We start from the raw sequence: 23,441 nt of genomic DNA, 5'->3' as shown, positions 1-23,441 counted from the left end.
CTCCTTTCACAGGCTGTATGTGAATGCTTTAATACCCCCCTTTAGAAACCCTGTTCTACACCTAAACAATTACTTTTCAGCAGGATGAAAAATGTTCAAAGCATTATTTTCAAAGTATGATGGGGCAATTTCAGCCCTCCAGAGCTAGGCAACTGTTACCAATGTACACCACAAAACAGCACTGTTCAAACCTCCAGCTGTACTGTTCAAGCAGCATATGGTTAAGTTGCTACTACTGTATTTTAGTACCGAGTGAAGAGAAAATGTTGACCATTCATGACTAGATAGCACAGTAATGGTGGGTACACACTACAGATCTATCTGCAGATCAAGTGATCTGCAGATGGTCGTTCATACACACTTAACGACCTTCATCTGTTTCTGGCTGCGGGTCCCGTCAGCTGTGTTGGGGGGTATCTCACACAACAGCTGCCGCTGAGTACAGGCGGCCTGCAGACTGCTCATACACACTTGCTGATTGCAGACGTATCTGTCAGACATCTGTCCAAAGGCTGTACTGCACAGCCAATGCGATATGCCGGTGAACGACGTTCTCAGACATATCACTGGCACACACTGGCCGACGGTCAGCAGATATATTGGGCGACCAATTTATCGCCCAATATATCTGTCAGTCTACCCAGCTTGAGTTTCAGAACCAGATTGTAAACTGCTGCCAATTGCACTAGTTCTAAACCCTTATGTGCACTTTAGCAGGCATTTGGCTTTAAACTCCAGGAATACAACACTGATGTAAACAGGTCCTAGTTATGAACATTACATATCCTTATGAACATCTCATTTAGGACCCTTACTTGTTGAAAACTTTATTCCACACTTCACCATTCACTCTGAACAGTGGAAGCACAATTTTCAATTTATTCAAGAGTCTAATGGTGCAAATGTTCTACTGGCAGAAAGCATTTATAAAAGCAGGCCAGACCACAGCAGCACATACAGCTGTAATGTTTAAAGCTATGGTTCTCATACCATTACAGATCAGCATTATAAAATGATCTTTGGGAACCACTGCCCTAACCTAACCCCCAAGTCCCCCCTGGATGCCCTAAACTTAACACTCCCACCCCGCTGCTAAGAGGACGGGAGCCCCGGACATACCTTGTTCGGGCAAGAGTCGTCCTGGATTCAGGCGCTGAGATTAGAGTCGGCATCTCAAGATACCGACGCCCATCATGAACCCCTAGCCAACATTCTGCAGTTGGGATTGTGACCGGTGGCGGCAACAACTACATACCCCTGCAATGGTGTCAGAAGTGCATGTGACTTGTCTAACCCCCCCCCTCATACAAATCACTAACTGCCATCTTTGTATTCATTTTGTGGTCAATCTAGCTCAGGTTCCCAAGCAGGTAATATTTTGAAGATTTAGGTCTGCAAACAGATGGGATAAAAACTGACCCAGCCAAATAGGTCTTCGCCATTGCAGGATTAAAGAAATCCACAAAACATGGCTTGTTGGCAGTACTTGAAAACTGAGTTGAGAACCACTGGTTTAGATTATGAAATTCCTATTTTTGTTAGTAGTCAGATCTACAGCTACAGTAATGACCATGGGGCAAGCTAAACAACCAAGTTACATTGAGACAGTACTGAATAGCACAAGAGTTGAATAGCAGAGGCCAATCAGTTACAGCTGTCTAAAAGGCAAAAATCCTGATCAGGTCTTCTGTAGGACAAACTGTTCTCTCCTGCTCTATTGACACCAAGTATACCTGGATAGGTCATGAATTTAAAAATATCAAACATGCACACAGTATGCAATAGAAAAATAAAGTCAGAAAATGCAATGCATGTTTGACACCAGAGACCCCGATTGCTATGTCCTTAGTGGACATCAGCCATGCAAAATTACCTAGAGACGGCTAAAGGCAAAACATAAAGATAACCTAAAGAGAACCAAGTCATGTGTTCCCTTTTAAACATTCAGGATAATATAGCTGTGATGTATGAAGCATGACATGGGCTGCATTATAGTCATTGAAACAGATGCAAAAATTATGCTTGAGAAATCATAACTCACAATTCAACAGTGTTACTTTTTTTGAACCAGGTTTTATTGGTTTTGGTGATAAGTACACAGACACTATGAACAATCTGTACATTTTTTTTCCTTAAACTCTAGTAGATTGGAAATCTAGGAATAAAAACATGTCAAATTATAGTTAGAATCCAAAAACCCTAGCGGCTTTTTCAACTTGAAGTTCAAAGACAAGTTGTTTTGTAAAAAATAAGAGCACCCCTCGTACCAGTATCTTCAACGTATTAGCTTAACCCATTCTCTGCAAAAAAGGGAAATGTGGGATAAAATACAACGAAAAAAGATAATGCAGCCGCCCTGGGGAGTGAAGTGGTTGACAACTTAACTGCTTTTTTTCTTCTTTTTAAACTTCCCAGTACTTCACATCACACACACTACACACTCGAAAGGTTTTAAAAAGATTCACAGCACTTTTACATAGTTACTGAAAATAAAATACCACTACCCAAAAAATAGGAAAAAAAAAAAATTTATGGTAACACATAAGTACACAATTTTTTTTTAGAGGGAAATCCAACACCAAGGGATTTTTATTCGGTTGTAAAAATTGTACGCAAGACAATATGGGTACAGATAACAGTTAAAATGTCAAGATAAAAAAAACCTTGAAATCTATTTGAACCAGTTTAAATAACAGGCTTTGTTATCCCTGTGTCATGCCAGGGAGTCTGCAGGGAACTGCATTGGGCACAGGTGATAAGAGGGAGGGGAGAAAAAAATATATATGCAAAAACCTTTAAGTATGCGCACCTATAACGGTCTTGTCACAATACCTATGGGATTTCATTCTTGTGCATCCCCTCCCAACAGCAAATAATTCCATGGCATTATTCGCAAACAATTGACAATTCTAAAATGGGCTTAACAAACCATCATCCAAACATGTAAAAGTTAAAAAAACAACAACAACCTCAAAACAGAGACGTGGTGGGATTCCCTCCTATTTTAAAAATGTGTTTTCTAGAATTAAACTACTAAAAAACTTGCATTTACAAAATAGTTGATAAAAATATTCCTCTGAATTGTACAAGGGAGGTACAGGAACCACTGATAAAAGACTTGGAACAAGATGTAGGTTATTCAGATTTAGATTCCTTGTCTCCTCCATCAGATGCTGGGGCCTAGGGGAAAAATAAATAAATAAAATACAAGTTTTAGTTACAAAAAGCCATTCAATGCATAAAAAGGTTGATTCAATTAAGACCCTTACATTACTACTGGACTTGTACATTTTTGTTGCAGGGCTACATGCAAAAGCCCACAAGTCCAGGAATAGTTATGGAGCCATTAAAAGCATTTTGCATGTTACAACAACTCACCCCCCCCTTGTGTCTAATTGAACTGACCCCAAAGATTTACCCAGAACTTGCTTTCAAAATTGTTGTGCACAGCAATACAAACAAGTCTGATATATAACCAATGCTGTACAATAAGCAGGTTCCCTGTAACCATAGTGTATTCATCATTATAAAAAATGTGGCCGAGATGGCTTGATAAAAAACCATGTGCTAATGTAGGGACAATTGAAGCCATGTTAGCCACCTAGTTATGCAAAAACATTCACTAAGGTACACTGAACAAGCGACACATTCAAGTCACTGATTTGAGAAGTTAAATAAAAATGAAGATAACCTGTAATATATCTGCATCATATACACACAGCACTAAATTAGAAGCAATGTACAGTGCTGACAGATCCCGTACATATGGAATGCTACAATCATGCATTTCTTTTATAACATGCATAATACAGAATGACTGCCCAAACACCCCAACATTGCTTCTAAATGAATTTACCCTGTAATGTGCCTTCAAACAAGCAAGAACACTTTGCAGGCTGCAGCCATTCATACTTTACAAGGGCCAAAATTATCTCATGGCATATAACAGATTAGTAGTTAAACAGGTAGGTTACCAGATAATCCTTAAATAATGGACATGTGAATTCCAAAAATTGTGTCTGACACTGCATATCACAAGGTTTTAATGACATAAGCTGTGCAATTCATAAGTGACACTTTAAAGGATGATCTAGTGACCCTAACCAGGACTTTAGATTGTTTAGCTGCTTTACACGGCTAAATTATGTGCAAAAATTAATGGACACCCATTAACTATTGCCACTCAAAATTAATCCCCCCACACCAAGTATCTAAATTAATAAGAAAACATGTCTATGTTGAGACAAAGAATGTACGTGTCCAAGTCAATGACAGGCATCTGTATGTAAGGAATACATGTATTGGCCACCATGACCAACTTTCCAAATCAAAAGGATAGTTAATGGTGTCAAGAACATTCTAGTTACTTTAAGTCACCCCTGGTTAAAATGTATACATAAGACATGTTATATGTACAATACTGTTATTGGCAAAATTCTTTACTGACCTCGTCACTTTTTGTCTCTCCATTTTCAGATGGCAGATCGTCCTTAGTCTCTTCTTTATTAGCTTCTTCGGTCTGCTTGCCTTTAGCACCCTTCTTTCCCTTTGCTGGAACTTTCTTCTCCTCAGACTTTTCCTAGATGAAAAACAAACATCTCACCATCTTGTTTACCCCTAGCTACTTTGAATAAATCCCATCAAGACTCCCAAGTATTTTGAAGGCCATAAAGCACTACGTGCCTGCAAGCAACCACACAATTACATCTACCCCTCACATTATAGAGCTAAAAAGGAGTCAAATTGAGGTTACACAAGTGTGGTCACAATTGTCTGCACAAGTGTTACTTATGACAATGTGACCAAAAATCCTAACTAATGCACTCTCTTCATTCTGCTAGTTTAGGAAACTAATCCAGGAGGCATACCTGGCTTACAGTACTTTACTGCACTTCCATATCAACACTTCATCTATGATACCATAAAACCACACTTCCCTTATATCAGACTCACCTTTGCTGCAGCCTTTTCCTTTTTAGGCTTTGATTCAGTTTTTGGTGGGGCTGGTTTCTGTGGAGGGGAGAGGGTAAATCCATCAGGTCACCAAAGATATTTTAGGTTCCAGCAAACAAGTCCCACTATTGGGTGTGTGAAAATGAATCTAATACACATTTCTAAACTATCAAAAAGAGAAAGCTTTAGGCCAGGTACAGATATATTAGGGGAGATTTATGAAGCCCAGAAGCGGTATTGTGTGCCGATACCGCGTCTCCCCCGATGTATAATCGGGGGACTGGGTGGTAAATGCCAGGGGCGTTATGCGCCCCAGTCATTGGCGCTGCCATCTACAAGATAGCAGCACCAATAGCCTGGGCCAGGTATCAACGGTCAGATCTCCTGACAGTTTGCCTGGCGCAGCCCTATACCCACAGCAGGGACAGCGCAGTCCCTGCTGCTGGCTCCAGACTGCACGCGGGGATCTCGCAATACTTGCGAGTTCCCGTGCTTGCTTAGTGGAGCCGGCCGGGAAAAACAGTGCATCAGCATTAGGCTGATGCGCTGTGGTCTCTAGTGGGTAGCGCCGGAGGAGGGAGTTAACGCTCCCCCTCTCCGGCCGATTATGTTCATACATCTCATCAGTAGTGCTTCACCTCGGTAAAGATGCGAAGCAGGACGCGTTATAACAGCTGCTATATTACATCTACCCTATTGTTCCCATGTGGATTGGAACAACATTGTCTAATGTGAGTACACAATCACATTTACATAGCGTTCCCGCTAGGCTGTTTTAGCAGGGCGCAGTGCTCAGCCCTCCTTCTGGAGGGCAAAAAGCACCATGCCCTCAATGCCTGCAGGTGCAGTCTTCACCCGCAGGTCACAGTGTCCCGCGGGTGGGGAAACGTGCAGTGACCCGCGGTCACTGACGGAGAATAGACGCCAGGCGCTTGCGCCCGGCATCTACTTTCCATGTCGGCAGCGCTTGGGGGCTGTCCGTAAGTGCTGGGCACGCCCCCAAGAGTGATGAAAAGGGGATGCATCTTATAGACACCCCCTTTTTGGGTGCACGCATGGAAGTGCCCTCTCCAGCTCCGGTGCCCCGTCTGCCATCAAAGCTAGAGTGAACACTAGGTACATAGTCAGCGACGTTGTCCCATCAGCTGCTCTGCATGTCAGATGGAACGATTTTGGCAACGACAACATGCAAGTGGAGAACGGAAGACTACTGTGTCAAACTACACCAGATTGTGCAATGTGTACGGCCGATTGCTATATCGTAACATCGGGCCAGCTGGGATACTGTTTGTTCTGATGTGTACCCAGCCTTACAGTAGGTTAGGCTAAGAAGTTACTTCTAGATACATAGAAAACTAGTTTAACAATACTTACAGCTGACAACCGCGCCGACCTCCTCTTGGGCTATATTAATTAACAAAAAAAACAAAACAAGAATTAGTTAAACAAAAATAAACTTGCAAATTAAGAAAAAAAATATATTTTTTTTAAAAAAATATATACAAGTTTTAAGAAATAATTCCCTTACCTCATCCTTGGCATCTCCAGCATCAGCTGCATTGACCTGAAAAAAGAGGCAACAAAAAAAATTAAAAAATTTAAAGTTGAATTTAAACAGAAAAAAAAAAAAAAAAAAGAAAGACTAAAATACATATCAATTGCAATACCAGCAGCATTATTTGTTTGACTTAACCTTGGGGAGGGGGGAAATATAAAAAAAAAAAAAATCATTCCACTTCACTGCAACAAGTTTACAGTCCTCCAGCCTCTCTGCCCCGCAGAGGGCGCTAGTCCGACAACAGACCGGCTGAGAGTCACCAAGAAAGCCATAGCAAGAGAGTAGATGGGAGGGGGCGTGTGCGCGCTGAGACTAGTGTCAGCTACCTTATAAACAAACAAGTGCTGAGGCAAATGGCGCTGTCCGCCCCTCCCCCCGCCTATGGATCATGCCCCTATCTATGGAGCCGCCAGCAGGGTCACCACCACATAGGAGGGGAAAACTCGCTGAGCCATGACGTCACCAACTCCGGCGTCCACGCCGCTCTCTCATTGGCTGAGCGCGGCCGGAACGTTCTAGAACGCCGCCAGGACCTCCCCGCTGCTAATATAACCAGTGCGCGCAGGAGAGCGCCGAGGAGAACCCGCCACCGAGGGCTGCAGAAAGGGGGAGAGGAGGAGGAGGCGGGGGGACGGCGCTGATCCCAGCCCGCGCCATTGCTGCCCTCTCTACTCCCCCCGCCCCCCCTCTTCAGCGCTTCACAGAGAAAAGCTTCACAGAGAAAACCCCCCCACTCCCCGGTGCCCGCTCTCCCGCCGCCACCACGCGCTGCAACTTACCGACCGCGCGAAGAGGGAACGAAACCGCAAAAAAGAAAAAAAAAAAAAATGTTACAAAAAAAAAAAAAAAAACCGTTATATTAAAAACGATAGCGACTGGCAGGGAGCGGGCAGCGGAGCGTAACACCCCGGCATTACACCGTGCGCACATATCCTGAGGTAAAGTCAGTCCCAAAAGCGCGGGATAATCCGCCAAAGACTGCCCGCAGCGCAGTGAGGTCGGAGCACGGCGACTGATTGGCACAGAGTGAGAAGAGAAGCCGGGGACAGCCGCCGCTCCAGTCCCCTCTCCGCCGCCGCGTCCTTGAGCATCCTCCAGCAGCGCATATGCCCCCGGCAGCGGCGTCTTACCTTTCTCTTAGGCATGGCGGCGACCGTCTGCTGCTGCTGACTAAAACAAAGCTCCTGCTGGCGGGGATAGGGGGGTGACAGACAGAGGGCACCCGCTGCACCGATTTACGCCTGGCTGCTGTTGGTAATGGGGATTGGGAGAGCAGACAGATCCCTTCCCTCCTCCTGCTGCTGCTGCAGATGATGGAGTTCTCCCTCCCTCTCACAAAGAGACTATCTCGCTCCTCAGCGCTCGCCGGCGGTTAATATGCCAGCCAGAGAACTAGTTCTAACCGGATCATCAGATCCCTCCGCCTCTTATCTATTCACCGCTCCAACCTGCTGGGGGCTGGGAGGCGGGGTCGGCGGCCCGGCCCCGCCCCCTCGCCCCCGCCATTGGCTCAGCGCGCCTAAAGAGCGCCTTTCAAACCATAACACGGGCACCTGTCTGGGTAGGTTAGCCTGTCAGTCATTCCGCACCCCCTCCCTGCCCCCCCCTGACTCCGGGGGGGAGGGGGGTGTATAGTAAATCGGCTTTAGGTTTTTTTTTTTTCCCTCCATTGGGAAGGTTTTTTTTTTTTTTTTTTTTTACACGTTTGTTTGAATCACTGGTGGTAAATAGAGCGCCGCTCGCTGATTGGCTGTGCGGCGCCATTCTGGATGTAACGTCACGATTCCACAGCGTTCCAAACATATGCCCCAGGCCCCCAGCGTTCTAACTGCTTCTTCCCCAACGTTCTATAGAGGGGGGTGGGGCGCTGCCGCCGTTGACTGTTTTGTGCTGCTGTGTGATACAATGATCACCGGTGTAATAAAGGAGTGTGCTGCGTTCAGTGTGTGTGTCACGGGCACCGGGAACCAGCCCCTCCCGGCCGGCCGGGCAGCAGCCTCGGAGGCCCCGAGGGGTGGGGTTTGCTGATTGCTATTGTGTTGTGTGTGCTGCTGCTGCTGCTGGGTGATCGGAAGCTGCTGCTGGGAACATGGCGGAGGGCTGTGCCTGGCTGCTAGTGCTGAGCACTGTCTTTCTATGCAATCTCTTTAAAATCCAGCTCCCTTCCTTATCCTCAATAGTAAGTAAGCCGCAAACAGGGAGCTAATGCTATTACCGTGTCGGCCATCTGCCCAGTGGTGGTGGCTCAGTAAAACGGCTTGCCATTTACAAAAGATCGGGAGTGACTGAGGCGTGTAAAGGCGGGTGTTAAGATTTACACCACGGAGCAGCCCCCTTGTCCAGGCTGAGAAGACTGCTTACAAGCACGCCCTTCCATTATACCCCCTGCAAGTGCATCCTGATACACTGGCTGCCATGTTCCATGCTGTGTTCCCTATTCACCTTATTTAACCTCGTTGATGTATTGAAAATAAATTCTCTCTGATCCGGTTAGACCCCAGCACACTGCATGTGAGCATAAGCCAGTTATACAGGGATGCCCATCATTCTGCAGGGGGTCAGCTACTGTGCACTCAGCAGCATCTCCCTGCTACACACAAGCATGGAGGAGGGTGCTCTTCTTGCCTCCCCCCAGTGTGCAGAAGACAGCAATGCCACCATTGTGCCAGCCACATCAACCTTTACCCACTACTAAGTAGTATACACGGGAAATAGTTTCTCTGCAAATCATGTGAGGGCAATGTGTGCGTTGTGCACCTTCAAGCAGTAAGAACAACTTTAGGGGTTGTATAATCTATAATAGCATACAGGCAGATAGTACTATTTACCCTTAAATTTCCATACAGCCATGCACTAATAGACGTACTGAAGAGCAGTTTGTTTTGCTTTTATAAAAAATTCTGAGAGCATTTTTTCGTTTGTTGTATAAACATGTTTAGGTATCCCGGTTACTGCAGAAGGATGTAGAGCAGGAGCAGCAGATGAGAGCTGATATCCAAATTATGAGGCAAGAACTCACAAATATCAGTATGATGGATGAATTTGCAAGATATGCCAGATTGGAGCGTAAAATCAACAAGATGACTGACAAACTTAAAACCCATGGTAAACATTTTTTTTTCTTATTTAATGATATTATTATTATTATCCTTTATATGGCGCCACAAGGGATCCGCAGCACCTTACAAAGTACATAAACAAGTGAGCACACAAGAAAAACAGTTATTAACAGTACAAACAACCCAGGACAAATACCCTATTTATACATTGCTGCATACCATTTAAATAAGCAGCATGGCGTCAGCAACCAAGGGTTAGGTGCTGTTGTAAATTAAAGTAGGAGTAGAGGGAGAAGCACATGAGGGAAGAGAGCCCTGCTCGTGAGAGCTTACATTCTAAAGGGGAGGGGGCAGACCAACAGGGGTGACACAGATGGGCTGGATTGTGAGGAAGGAACATGGAGTAGTGGGTTAGGATGAGAGCTGGAAAGCTTTGAGGAAGAAAGGGGTTATGAGAGCCCATTTCAAGGTTAGGAGCCAAGAAGCAAAGTTAACATGGAATTTTGAGTTAAGGCCAGGGGGACGAGGAAAGGCAGCTACTCGAGGAAGTTGGAAAAGGCCACTGATATGAGCATTGAATGCAAATAATGAAATGGATAGTTTAGAAGGTAAGAGTTGGTGGGAGTGACCAGATGATAGAAGTACACCAACACCAACACTGTGGCAACCTCCAGGCCAGGGAGTGTGAAAGAATGCGATGCTCCCAAAGGAGATGGCTGCAGGAGAAGTGGTGTCAGATGGGTAAGTCCAGGATTTGGTGATGGCTAGGAGATTGAAGGAGTTAAGTATATATATATATATATATATATATATATTCATTCTTTGGAATCTCATGATATCAGATGATGTTTCTATCATGGTAGGCATTTACTCCCATGTCCAAACTTCCTGTCAGAGAGGCCACTTCATTAGCCTATTAGTGCCTAAAAGGAGATAGTTACACAATATCAGTATTTTAGCTCCTCTTAAATATGAAAAATGTTACATATATTTATTATATCCCAAAATGTATTTCATATTAATATAACTTGTATTTTAGGTGTATTGGCCCTCTGGAATGAACTCTTAACATATTCTGAAAGTTCTGTGAATGTGGCAATATATTCAATATTTTTATTATTGCATTTAAGTAGCATTTATTCTGACAGGAGGCTTCCCGACAGCCGGCATTACATACCGTTCCCCTTTTAACCACTTAACTGGCTAATATTTTTTCAAAAATATGTCCCCAAAATGGACAATTTTATTATTAGATTATATAAATATAGACTAAGTCCAATTCAGTATAATATTATGAATAATTTTGCAGATTTGTTAATAAAATTATACTGAATATGGGTTAAATAGCTATTATTAACATAATTTGATAATTTGAAAAAAAAAAATCAACGATTTTAGGGGACGTTTTTTGGGGAAAATAGTGTTATACCGTTTTATAAAAAACTGTTATAGTGATCTATAGATACAGATATATTCACCAAAATCTATATATTTTTTTAAACTATAAAATTTGTTCCACTTTCTGAAGAACTTTACAGTCCTGCAAAAAGAGCTATTTATTAAAAATTACCTGTTAAAAAAAATACAACCGTTCATGGGTCCCAGCATAATTAGTGTATAACAATCATTAGAAGTAAAATTGCAAGAAACACAGGTTACCCACTCCCCTTCACTTTCGGTTTGAATAGTGTCCTAAGAGCCTTATTCAGCGTGCACTGCTGAACGCAGATTCCCGATGATCAGGAATCTTCGCAGGCGCCTGACCCGTTCGGCGATCTCGTACGCAGACTGACATTGATTGACTGTCTGCTGCCGTTTGTGGGCAGGGAGGGGGCGACAATGGCCTCCGTTTCCCGAAATGGAGGCGTATCGCCACCGTTGTGGGGGAGGGAAGTGAACAGGATCTCCTTAGGCTGACAGAGATTTCCTGGCCTCTTTCTCTTATCTACGGAGTCCGGCTTTTCCAGCAGGATATCCGATGCTGCGTTGGACAACGCAGCTCGGATCAGTAATGCAGCAGGAGGCGTGATGCTTCCTGTGCATTTCCATATCTGCAAGGATCTCAATTGCAAAGCTGTCTGCGGGTAGGTTAGCAATTGCGATCCTTGCTGAAACAGGCCCTAAGTCCATAAAATATAGGGATATTAACAATAATGATGGTAATCCTCCTAAAAGAAACTTTTCAAATTCTCAGCACAATGAAATGATCAAAAGTTGTAGAAATAAGCTGCACTTATGTCATTTATAGGACCAGGATAGTTCATAATTAATGTCAGCAATGTCTACAATAACATGCAGTAGGGTATTACCCGTTTTTAAAGAAATGCGTAGGAAGCCTACTTGATTACTACCAACTAATTACGGAATCAGTATGAATAGCCCTCTGGCCGGCGGTTCCAATCCCGACGCCTGCAGACCGACAGCAGTGAAAATCCCGACAGGGGATCCAGGTAAGTATAACTAAAAATCCCCCAAACTCTAATCCTCCTTAGGGGTACCTAACCTCCCCCCATAGTGCCTACCCCCCCCTAAGTGCCTAAACCTAACCCCCCATCCCCGCAGCCTAAACCTAAGTCTCCCGGGGGGTACCTAACCCTAACCTCCCCCCGGGGGTGACTAACCTCCCCTAGCCTAACCCTCCCGGGGGGTGCCTAGCCCTAAGTCCCCCCGGAAGCCCCTAACCTAACGCTCCCCCCCCCAACGTGGCTGTCCTCGCCCGCCGCCCGACTTACCTTCGTTTGGTATGCCGGGCGTCAGGCTCCTGGCGTAGGTATAATGACAGGCATCGGGATTTCTACGCCTGTCATTAGTACGCTGCCGTGATTTGACAGTTGGGAAGCCGGCGGTCGGCATTTCGACCGTCGGCTTCCTGACTGCATCCCATTAATTATGCTGGGACCCTTGCTGTAGTTTTTAATAATTAATTTTTTAAGAATATGTACTTGGAGTCAATATTGGTAACATTTTATGAGTCTGATAGATTGGTGTAGCGCAGTTCATTTTCGGTGTTCTTTTAGTTTAATTTTATGGAACTGCAGAATTTTATTCTGAGCAGCTGCTTAACCAGTCTAATAGAGCACTCCTACCATTTTATTTAGTGGTGGTCAGCGCCAACTGGTTTTACTTGTGTTTTCTGCAAGAAGAGCAGCTAGCAGAAGGGGCGACCCATGATTGTTGGCTGGGATGGGGAACAGGGCTGCTGCAGTGCAGTCAGCATCTCAGGTTGGTGGATGATCCTAGACGATCGCCCATCGCAACCACCAAGCAGCCGCGGGTGGGCGATCCATTTAAGATCGCCCCCTTTTGAAGCCGGGCCAGCAAGAGAGGACTGTGGAGAGGCTGCTGAGGGGCCAGTCAGGAGGGTTGTGCCCAACAGCTGCTGGAAGATTAACATCCAGCAGCTGCTGGCAGGCTCCTTTGACATGGTCACATCAGATGTGACCATGTCAGGTAATGATGCAACTACTCCTGGGCAAGTGGGTAAAATACCTTTGTGTACAAAATATTAGACCAATTATTTTGCACACGCTCTTGCTAAAAGGTTATTTTGTAAGATGTGCCTCTCAGTCACGTGAATTTTATATGTTAGATAGATAGGGGGCAGTTCAATTCAACACAATGGCTGCAATGTGCCATTTGGGAACAGCACATCGCAACCAGCAACATCAATAGTTTTGCATCACACCCTATATAGGTGTCAAGGAAACTAGTAGTGTTCCAGGTAACATACATGGGGATATGTCTGCAGCCGAACATTGTGGTGATATTCGGTGGCACATCTTTCTGCACTGAATTGGCCCAATAGCAATTGCAAGGTTAATCTTCAATGGGTTAATTGCACTATGTGCTTGTTGGAATATCATGGAGCAATCAATACTACAGAGCCTTATTAAGGTACATTAAATGTTTCCCATGCACTGTAATCAGAGGAAAACTTCAACGTAACTGGTAAAGTTCCAGCAATAAAAAAGGTATAAGCAATGTAATAAGTATAAGCAGCAATGTAATAAGTATAAGCACAGAAACAGAGCACTCTTTCTGGGGAGGTAGTCAAGAAGCTAACGGTTGAAATGCCGACCGCCTGCTTCCCGACTGTGCAATCCCGGCAGAGGACTAATGATAGACGTCACAATCCCGACACCTATCATTATCCACCCTCCGAAATCCTGACGCCCGGCATACCGAACGAAGGTAAGCCAGGCGTCGCAAACGGACAGCCGTGGGGGGGAGGGTCAGGCTAGGGGAAGGGAGGGTTAGGCACCCCCGGGGGGAGGTTAGGATTAGGCACCCCTAAAGGAGGGTTAGGGGGGGAGAGGGGATGGTTAGATAGCTTACTTACCTCCGTCGGGATCTGTGCTCTTTCGGCATACTGGTGTCGATATTTGAACCGCCGGGCTCACGTCTGGCGGTCAAACATACCACACCCCTCTTTCTGGCTGCGTAACATCTCGAGGGACTCTCCAACCTGTTGTTTATGGTATCTGTGCCATAAAAACCTATAATCCAAGGGACTTTAACACAATGTTAAATAATGCATATTATAGATGTTTCATATACGACTTCAATATTATTAAGATTAATAATATTTAGCTGTTTTCCTTTAGATTAGTTTTCATTTTAGGATTTTTTTTTATTTAGGATGCTGATCAGTTAAGAGGGTACATTTTAATTTGAATATATTTAAAACATTTTTTAGAGGTGTTGCTTTAGCTGATGTATACAGTTATTGTAATATATTAATATAATCAATGTTACATAAAGTATACTGTAATATAATGCCCCCAATTCATAGCATGCTACACAATCTTGCCCACAATTCATAGTATGCCACACAGTAGTGCCCATAATTCAGTTTGCCAGACAGTAATGCCCACAATTCATATTATGCCACACAGTAGTGCACACAATTCATCATTTGCCATATAAAATGGTTTCAGATATCATTTCTGGGAAGCTGCCTTCTGAAGAAAGAAATAATAATATTTTGTATTTGTATACCGCTTTTCTCCAATAGGACACGAGGTGCTAAACAGATAGTATGATCATAATATAGAGGTTTATATTTAAAAAAAATACAGAAACCATGAGCATAATATAGTGGTTTAGATTTGCATGAAATACAGAAACCATGAACATAATACAGAGGTGAGGCAGCCATTTTGGGTCATCAGTTGCAAGGATTATTCATCCTACCCACGAAGGATCCAGGTAAGGCAGACATTTTAGGTGCATTATATAGTATTACACAGGGCAGAATAGGCAATGCTTGCAATTGATGACACATAATGAGGCAGATAAAAATACTGAGTGAGATCCTTGCAAAATCATCAGATCCATGCATTGTTCATTCTTCACAATAGAGTACCAGGCGAGGCAACCATGTTGGGCGTACTGCATTGTTTACAAAATGTGATAAAGCAATACATATAATAAGACATACAAGAATAAGATGAACAGGGAGTAACAAGATACTCACTGCATAATTAGTTTTATTGGTTGTTCATCCTACCCTTAAAAGTACCAGACGAGGCAGCCATCTAGGGTGGGATCGGTATGAAATACCGCCGGACCTATGTCGGCACCAGTGAAGATCCCGACAGCTGTAAAGGTAAGTACTAACTAACTTAACCCCCTCACCCTAACCCTCCTTTAGGGGTGCCTAACCTCCCTCCATAGTGCCTAACCCCCCTCTAAGTGCCTAAACCTAACCCCTCCCCTTCCCCGCAGCCTAAACCTAAGTCTCCCAGGGGGGTGCCTAACCCTAGCCCCCCCTTCCCCTAGCCAAACCCTCCCGGGGGGGTGCCTAACCCATAGTCCCCACCGGGAGCCCCTAACCTAACCCTCCCCCGTGGCTGTCCGCCCCCGGCTTACCTTAGATTGGTATGCCGTGCATCGGGCTCCCGGCGTAGGTAAAATGACAGGCGTCGGGATTTGGACTCCTGTCATTAGACCCCTGCCGGGATTAGACAGCCGGGAAGCCGGCGATCGGCATTTCGACCATTGGCTTCCTGACTGCATCCCTTTAGGGTGCACTACATAAGTTACAGTGGGCAGGAAGAGAAATTCATAGAAGTGTACACACAGAGAAAAAAATAAATAAACAGGTTGAAGTGGTCGGAGATACTGGGTATGTGGGATTGGGAAGAAGGGGGATGGGAAGGATTTATAATTGAAGTGTTTATCATGTTGGGCACATTATAAAAAAATGCTTAGACTGTCACAAGAAAATTATGCTAGGTAATGTGTCAGCACTGAATACTAAGATATATGACATCTAATAAAGATGAGGGAAAATGCATGTTCTATGTTACTGTACGTTATAAAGCATATCATGGCATGGCTCTGTTTGTGTTGTTTGCCACAACTTCCTATGTTCTGCAATACTATACACACAAGCAAGTTTTGAGAGTCTCATGGGGTGATTCAATTGCTTTGCTGGCGGCTATTTTTTTTTTTTAAAGCGCCCGACGGAGCAATTCAGTTGTTGCTCCGTCTGAGCGCGATAGCCGCCGGCGCCAACATTTCTGCTCGCACTCTTAGGAGGTTGCTTGCAGAAATGTTTGAGAAACCCGTGGTTAAGGTGCGCTAACCGCCCTAGCCAGAACTTTAGATGGCTTTAGCCGTTATACATGACTAAAGTTGGTTTAATAGGGCGTGAAGAGGGCGATAATTAATGAGCGCCCAGAGCAATTGAATCACAAAATTGGGCGCTCATTAATTATCGCCACCCACGCAACATTTGAATCGCCCCCTCTGGGTGGCTCACCCCTCCTTCGCAGAAGCATACCCCATGTGTGGACTAATTAGGTTTATAGTTGGCAGGATGAGCAATTCATAGAAATATAACATGCAGCGCACTAAAAGTAAATGAAATATTCCACAATTTTACCTTTTTTTCTATATGCAGCACTCTGGTAAACTTTCTTTTAGAACAAAAATAAATCTCTCCCTTTCTACAACTACCAGTAATGTGGGTGGTTGTGAACAGATGAAACTGTTGCATCATGAATTGATTAATACGGAGATAACTTTTATTTTCAGTGTAGTTCGCCTCCAAAGTAAACTAGACCCTGCCTTAGCCTGTCCATCTTGGTGCAGCGCAACTGTGTTTAATCCGCAAGTAGGCGTAAGCAGCTTTAATGTGTCCAGTTTGGCAGCTTTATTTTACGGCCCTATGCACTTCCATGTAGTAGAGTAACCCAATTTCAGTGACCTAACTTAAATTTGACTCCTGAGAGAACATAAGAAAGAAAGAGCGGCCGTGGAGCACTGCTATGGGACAGAAAATGACTTTCCAGCACTAGCACATTACGCTAGGTAATCAGGAGGCACTGCAGCTGAATTTAGGGAGCAGGGATGGAAACAACTTTTCTGCACAAAACATTGTGCCCAGTTCTGCCTTAGCAATTATTTTAAAATATTGTGAATGGCACACACATTGTCAATGACTTATTTATACTAAAAGGAAAAAAATGAAAAAAATAAATAACTGTCAAGTTGTAGTTAATAATGTTTCTACTTCACGGTCCATAGGGGGTCCACAGGGTTGACCTTGGGGTATAGGTTGGGAACCAAATCCGGGCACCACGCAGTTAAAGCTTTTAGCTCCTAGGATGCACTGGGTCCACTCTCACTATAACCCCACCCCCAAGCCAGAGGCACCTCAGTTTAAGTTGGTGCCCAGCCGGAGTCGGGTCACCGTTAGTGCAGGGGGAGCTGATTAGCAGCCCCTAAGCTTATTTTATTTTTTTATTACAAAGTTTTTTCCAATGGACTTTGGACTCTTCAGAGTGGCAGCGTCGGACAGTCCATAGGACGTCTAAACTGCCGCTCCGTCACCCCGCTGGCGCTGAGACGCCAGTACAGATCTGGGGATCTCAGCGGGACCCCAGAGCCTGTACTAGCCGTACTCTGTGGGCTCCCAGGACTGCTTCCGGATCCACGGGGAGCAGGTAAGGTCGCGGATCACCCCTTGCGGTGATCCGCGCATTTCAAATGCAGTCCTATGCCTCCGGTCTCAGGGGACAGACCAGAGGCGCCGGCAGTGGCGGCGGGCCCCCCATATCCCGTGTGTCCACTAGACCACCAGGGACTTAACGATCGGCGCAGGGAGCCGGCGTCCCGGGGGTTAATAGCCGGCCAGGGGAGCAAGCCTTCCCTGTTACAGCGGCTCCTCCCCTCAGCTCAGCGCGCCTTTCATATTATAGTCTGGCGTCACTGAGCTGCTTCCTCCGCGGGCCACGCTTCTTCTGGGGTCTCCAGCGGCCATTTCTCTGTGGTGCAGCAGAAATCTCCGGAGATGGCAGTTGGTCCAGTCCCCCTGCGTACCTCACCATCAGGTCAGTGTACACAGCGCTGTAGCCTTCCCAGACACTGAATCTGGGTAAGTTGAATGCAGTGACATTGTGCAGTATATTATGTAACATGTTATGTATATATGTATATATCTGCATTGTATGCGACTTATGCTAGTGCTGACTGTCTGTACTTTATTCTCTCACCTGTCAGTATATATTTATCCCTTTTCTTTATCTGCCCTAATACAGCTGTACTTAGGGTGGTTCTGAGGCCTCACATTTATTTAGGGGTGAGCTGATTCGGTTCTACTCTGTTCCGTTCGTATTTAAAAACCGAATCTTATTGGGTATCAGCTGTCACGAGTTTTGGATAGCCAATAAGATTCGGTTTTTAAAACCGAACGGAACCGAGTAGAACCGAATCCGCTCACCCCTAATTTATATACTTGTTAATATTTGTGAGGTTTGTCACATACTGTTGCGTGCTGAACGTTGCCATATTTTAGATGGAACTGTGTGTTGCATATGCTGAAAATGGGTCCCTGCAACTAATTTTTGGCATCAGTCAGGATCAGTATTGCGCTGCTTGATATTTCCGCCAAGAGGGTTGGTCAGATATGTCTGACCAGGAGATAGAGCGTTATACTGCACCCATTTTTACTATCCTGCAAGTCATGTGCTGCAGGTGTTAGTGCGGAGGATTTGACTCATAAAGGGTTCTGTATGTGGCGTCATCTGGTGCCGTCCCCTTTCACGACCCCCTTGGGCGGTTTGTTTTCTCGGGATCCTCTCAATTGCGGATCGCCGGGTGGGCCCCATTGTTGTACCTCACTTGGGGTTACTTCACCATACTGCCCTTTTCATCTCAGGGTATCTCGCAGTTTCTTGCACTCTTCCCCTGTGACACAGACTACCGCTCCCTGCAGGGGTTTTTCGCAGTATATGAATTCCCCCTGGTGCCACAATAGTCTGTCATTCCCCTTGCAGGGATTACCACAACAGCCACCCTGGGTGGATCTCGTTTTCTACGAAACGCAAATTGGCGTGGTTGACGCCCTGTGGTTACTTCCCGGTTGGCTCTGCCGTGAACTGGATACTGTTTTGGGCTCTTTCCCTCTTACACGGGGGGAAGCCTATTTCAGGTATTATCATCCCTGCTTTAGGGCTGGTAGCAGGTCCATTCTGGTTAGAGTGAATGTTGACCTGCACCTGTATCATACACCCTCAGTCTTACATGCCTTCGGGTTCCCTGTTGCTGACTAGCGGGTAGATCGCATGGCGGGACTCTGGCTGTTGCCAGATACGCGGTATTACAACGGCGTTTGGCCTCCTGTCCCAAATTCCCTGAGGGTCATCACGAGCCCCTCCTGGGGTGGATGGGCGTGTTACTCGTCTGATTACAGACGTTACTACGCCTCCCATTCCTGCGTGGTCGGATTCTTCCGATCCGTAGGTGGTAACTCTGCCTGAAATCAGTATACTCGTTTTCAGGGGTTGTTACCCATCCTACCATGGCTATAGCATGGTTGGTTAATACTATTGCATACTGGGCTGATGCATTTGTAACGTTTTTCCCCTCCAAAACGTCTGGGGTTCAAATGTATCCTCCGTAATACCCTATGGCTGCGCTCTGGGAATGCAGAGGTGCAGATACCATCTATAGGGTAGATCTTGTTTGGTCCTGACCTTGACAAGATTGTAGTAACATTAGCAGTATTACTAACGACAAGTTTACCGCCTTCAGCTATGCCCACTACAAGGCCTCAGACCAAGTCTGTTAAGTCTTTTTGTCCTCTGGGTCAGCCTAGAGGTCTGTTTCTTTGTAGACTGTCGGCCTCGACAAGGGCCGACATATCCAGTACCAAGCAGGCCTGGACTGCCAGCCAATCCTTCTGAACCTACGGATATATCTTCAGCCTGACGGGACAGGCCTACAACTGGGAGATACTGATTTTCTCAGTTCGCCCGGTACTAGTGTCAAGTTGCCGCGGCTACGTGGGTAGGAGGGTACGCCCTCTCTTTGCTCAGGCGGCCTCTTTACATGTGATGGTACGCGGGCCCTTATTCAGACCCTAACAGGGCCTTACAAATCCAGAAAGCTATACAGTTGTTGCGGTAAGCGGAGCTAATTAGGCCATCCCCACTATCTCAGCGAGGGACTGGTGGTTCTGCTTTCTTTCTGGTGCGGTGGCTGAATGGTCCTCTTTGGCCTATTCTCTGTCTCAATTCACTGAACCAGTTCCTAAAGCTACCTGGGCTCAGGAGGAAATCCCTATGCTCCATCATACGATGTTTGGAACCTGGGGACTTTATGGTATCACTGGATATACAGGTCGCGTGCCTACGGGTACTTACAGAGACCTTTCATCAGCATGGGCTGAGGTTTGCTGTATCCCAGCAACACTTACAATATTTCGGGCTCTGCCTGTTGGGACTGTCCTCAGCCTCACAGGGGTTTACCAGGGTTTTGGATTTTCTGACAGTTCTCCTGTTCAGTATATCCCAATGCTCCTGTACCTGGACGGCCTCCTGCTCTTAGTGGGATCACCGGGGTACTTTACAGCCAGGTCAGGATGACCGTGGCTTCTTCAGGGTGCAGACATTTAATCAACGGGGAAAAAGTCCTCCCTGCGTTCCTCTCTGGGTATTCTTCATCTAGGAGCCCTGCTGGATTCTCAGAATCTGAGAATTCTTCTGGCGTAAGACGGAATCTCCACTCTTCCATTAGGAGTACGTGGTTGTCTACGCAGTCGACATATGTCTTTACACTCTGGGATGCATGGTCAAATATTCAGTGTCTGCCTTTGGAAGGGTGGAATGGGCTCAGTTCCATTCCAGGCCTTTCCATAATTGGCTCATCTCCAGATGGAACGAGTTTTTTCTGTCGGATCACTGTTCAAACGATGATGCTCTCTCCGGAGGCAAGTCGGTCCCTGTTCGGGTGGCTATGGCCATCTCGTCCAGGGTATTCTTTGCTATGGACAGTGTCTGGTTCGCATCCATTTCAGTGCAGTTGGACGTCTGTCGATTCCACCCTGTCAATTAACTTACTCTGGCATAACTCTTGTTTCCCGGTGAACCTGAAAAGGTTCAGTCCGACAGGGTCAGGACAGTGGCTTCCTTTTTAGCAACACTGTTCGTTGGGTGGCAATGACAGGTATGTCACACATTCGGACATAGTCCGAGGGTCTCCTCCCGACCATCTCGGCAGCGTTCATTTCAGGAGCTCTCCATTGGGAAGCGGGAGTCCTCAGCCGTTACGACGTGCATCCCGGGGACTAGTCTCTTCCCCAAGAGAGGTTTCATCTCCTGGTGAGCAGGGGGGACCCCCTGAGGTGACCCTCATGGCCTTCTGACTTTATCACACTATGGTGTTACAGTCCAGCTCTGGGGATTCTGAAGCAACCTTCAGTGACTCTTTGTCGGTGAAGTGGTCCTTCCACTTTGTGTACCTGTGTTCTCCGGTCTCCCTTCTTCCTCAAGGTCTTTTGGAAGTGTTTCAATCGAGACGGCGATGCTTTCCTGCTGGTGGCTCCTGATTGCCCCAGATGCTCCATCGATACTCCATTCCTGATGCTTAACTGCCCGGATCTGTTGTCTCAGGGTCCTTGGTTTTGCCTTGGACCTGGGTCGTTTGTCTTTGACTGCGTCCCTACAGTGGTCTTATGGCTTCCCTGGCTTTGTCATCGTTGGAATGATTAGAGCACATAGATCAGCTTTTGCTGGGACCTACCACAAACTGTGGCAGCCATAATTCTTATGGTATTGTACCTGTCGATACGATCCTCCGGTGTCCAGGATTTCCGGATTTTCTGGCATTCCTTCCGGCTGGCTTGGGTTTCACCCTCGGCCTGGCCTTCCTAACAGTGCGGATCTCTACACTGTCAGTATGGTTAAGATATGGAATTGCTCCACTCTGGTATCCAGTTCATCCTTTGGAGTGTTTTCTGGATTATGCCTCCATTTGTCCTCCCTAGGGACTCCTTGGGAGTTAGTAGTGGTTCTTCGTTCCCTTCGGGGACAGTCAATGGAACCGCTGGTTGTGATAGCCATTACATGGTCTATTGCTTAGGCTCTCTCTTTCTCTCAGGGTGTTTATATCAACCAGGAGAGTGTCTGAATTGGGAGCGTTCTCATGTGGCTCCCTCTTCTGGAGGGCATCATGTCAGGGTGTGAGTTGCTCTCGCCCTGTGTTTCTTCTTAGTGGTTTTTAGTTTCCATATTATTCTGGAACTTATGGTACGGCCATTCAATCCCCAGTCCTCTCAGCTGGTGTGGCCTCATTGACTGTGGTCCGGCCTCTTTGGATTTATGTGATCCGTTCAAGTTCCTTACGGAAATCGGACTCCTTATTGGTGGTCTGAGATTTCTGGTTTTCACAGGAAAGGATGGCTGGACTATAACCAAATGTTGGCTGGATGGCCTCGTATGTCTTCCTCAGGGGCCTACCCATGGGTAGGCCTTTCTGTTGTTGATGCTTGTTTTTTCTCGGGCCATGTAACCCTCGTGGGCGGCTCGCTGTGGCGCCTCGGCTGTTTTGCCTTACTAGGTGGCCACTTGCTCTTCTGTCCACACCTTTTTAAGGTTCTAGGCATTGGTTTCCTTTGGCTCTCAGGATGCTTCCTTTTTGGCGACGGATTCTCCTCCTCAGCACTGGAGCGTCCCCACCATTGGTTGAACTGCTTTGGGACATCCCCAAGGTCAACCCTGTGGACCCCCTATGGACCCTGAAGTAGAAAACAAGAGATATGGTAAGAACTTACATTTGTTATCTCTGTGTCTGCGAAGTCCACAGGGCGCCCGCCCTGACGCACCTGGCTTCATATGGGCTGTGTGGCTGGTCACCGGTTTTCCGTCTCCCATTTCTGTGAGTATGGTTATTGAGTGCTCCAGTTTTCTCTCTCTTTTTCTCTCCTCCTCCAGCCTTTGGCTACTAACAAACTGAGGTGCCTCTGGCTTGGGGGTGGGGTTATAGGGAGAGTGGACCCAGTGCATCCTGGGAGCTAAAAGCTTTTAACTGCGTGGTGCCCAGATTTGGTTCCCAACCTATACCCCAAGGTCAACCCTGTGGACCCTATGGACTTCGTAGAAACAGAGATAACAAAGGTAAGTTCTTACCATAAATCTTGTTTTATGATAAATGGCCGGAGTTGGTTTATAAATGTTTGAGTTACATGTTTGTGCTTTCGGTGGGAAGGGGGTGTGCCCATGTGGATGCCTACTTTTAAAAGGGGGCCCTGGAGTATATCCTACTTTTAAAAGGGGGCCAGTATATCCGTGACGTCAACACAGCTGGAGTTTCCAGGCCGTGATCCCCTACTTAACTAACATCCGCCCCTTGGCGATCCTGCAGTTCAAAATACATTGCTGATAAAAGTAGCCCATGGAGTCAATGTAACAGACTGGCTATTGTAAGTCAACTAGCCGCTGAGCACATCGGAGCTCACAACTTATTGTATCATTTTACAGATAGGGGCAAGTTTTCACTCCTGTAAGTGAAAAACAAGAGTGTGCAAGTAGCCAAGAAAAAAGTCTTTAGCTATGGGATCTGTTAATCAGCTTACATGGGAGTTG

General features: G+C 45.9%; 2 protein-coding genes across 2 annotated transcripts in view; one reads left to right on the top strand and one right to left on the bottom strand.

Moving 5' to 3' along the window:
• Positions 1-3,041: 3,041 nt before the first annotated feature.
• On the bottom strand, positions 3,042-7,919 carry HMGN1 (high mobility group nucleosome binding domain 1). Its single transcript, XM_088443139.1, has 6 exons — positions 7,642-7,919; positions 6,482-6,517; positions 6,328-6,357; positions 4,954-5,010; positions 4,448-4,579; positions 3,042-3,180 (listed from the first exon to the last, which is right to left on the bottom strand). Exons 1-6 carry the CDS (start codon positions 7,654-7,656, stop codon positions 3,136-3,138), a joined length of 315 nt encoding a protein of 104 aa, XP_088299265.1. The 5' UTR covers positions 7,657-7,919; the 3' UTR covers positions 3,042-3,135.
• A 355-nt stretch (positions 7,920-8,274) lies between these two features.
• GET1 (guided entry of tail-anchored proteins factor 1) overlaps positions 8,275-23,441 on the top strand; it is a 107,669-nt gene continuing 92,502 nt past the window's right edge. The window contains exons 1-2 of the mRNA XM_088443137.1: positions 8,275-8,690; positions 9,451-9,616. Coding sequence (XP_088299263.1) covers positions 8,601-8,690; positions 9,451-9,616 — 256 coding nt within the window. The 5' untranslated portion in view covers positions 8,275-8,600. The remainder of the gene's footprint in view (positions 8,691-9,450; positions 9,617-23,441) is intronic.

This window comes from Taudactylus pleione, unplaced genomic scaffold (assembly GCF_031769625.1).
Source record: "Taudactylus pleione unplaced genomic scaffold, aTauple2 ptg000327l, whole genome shotgun sequence".
Taxonomy (NCBI): Eukaryota; Metazoa; Chordata; class Amphibia; order Anura; family Myobatrachidae; genus Taudactylus; species Taudactylus pleione.
The sequence above is the reverse complement of the archived record's forward strand: the minus strand, read 5'-3'. Positions and strand labels throughout refer to the sequence as shown.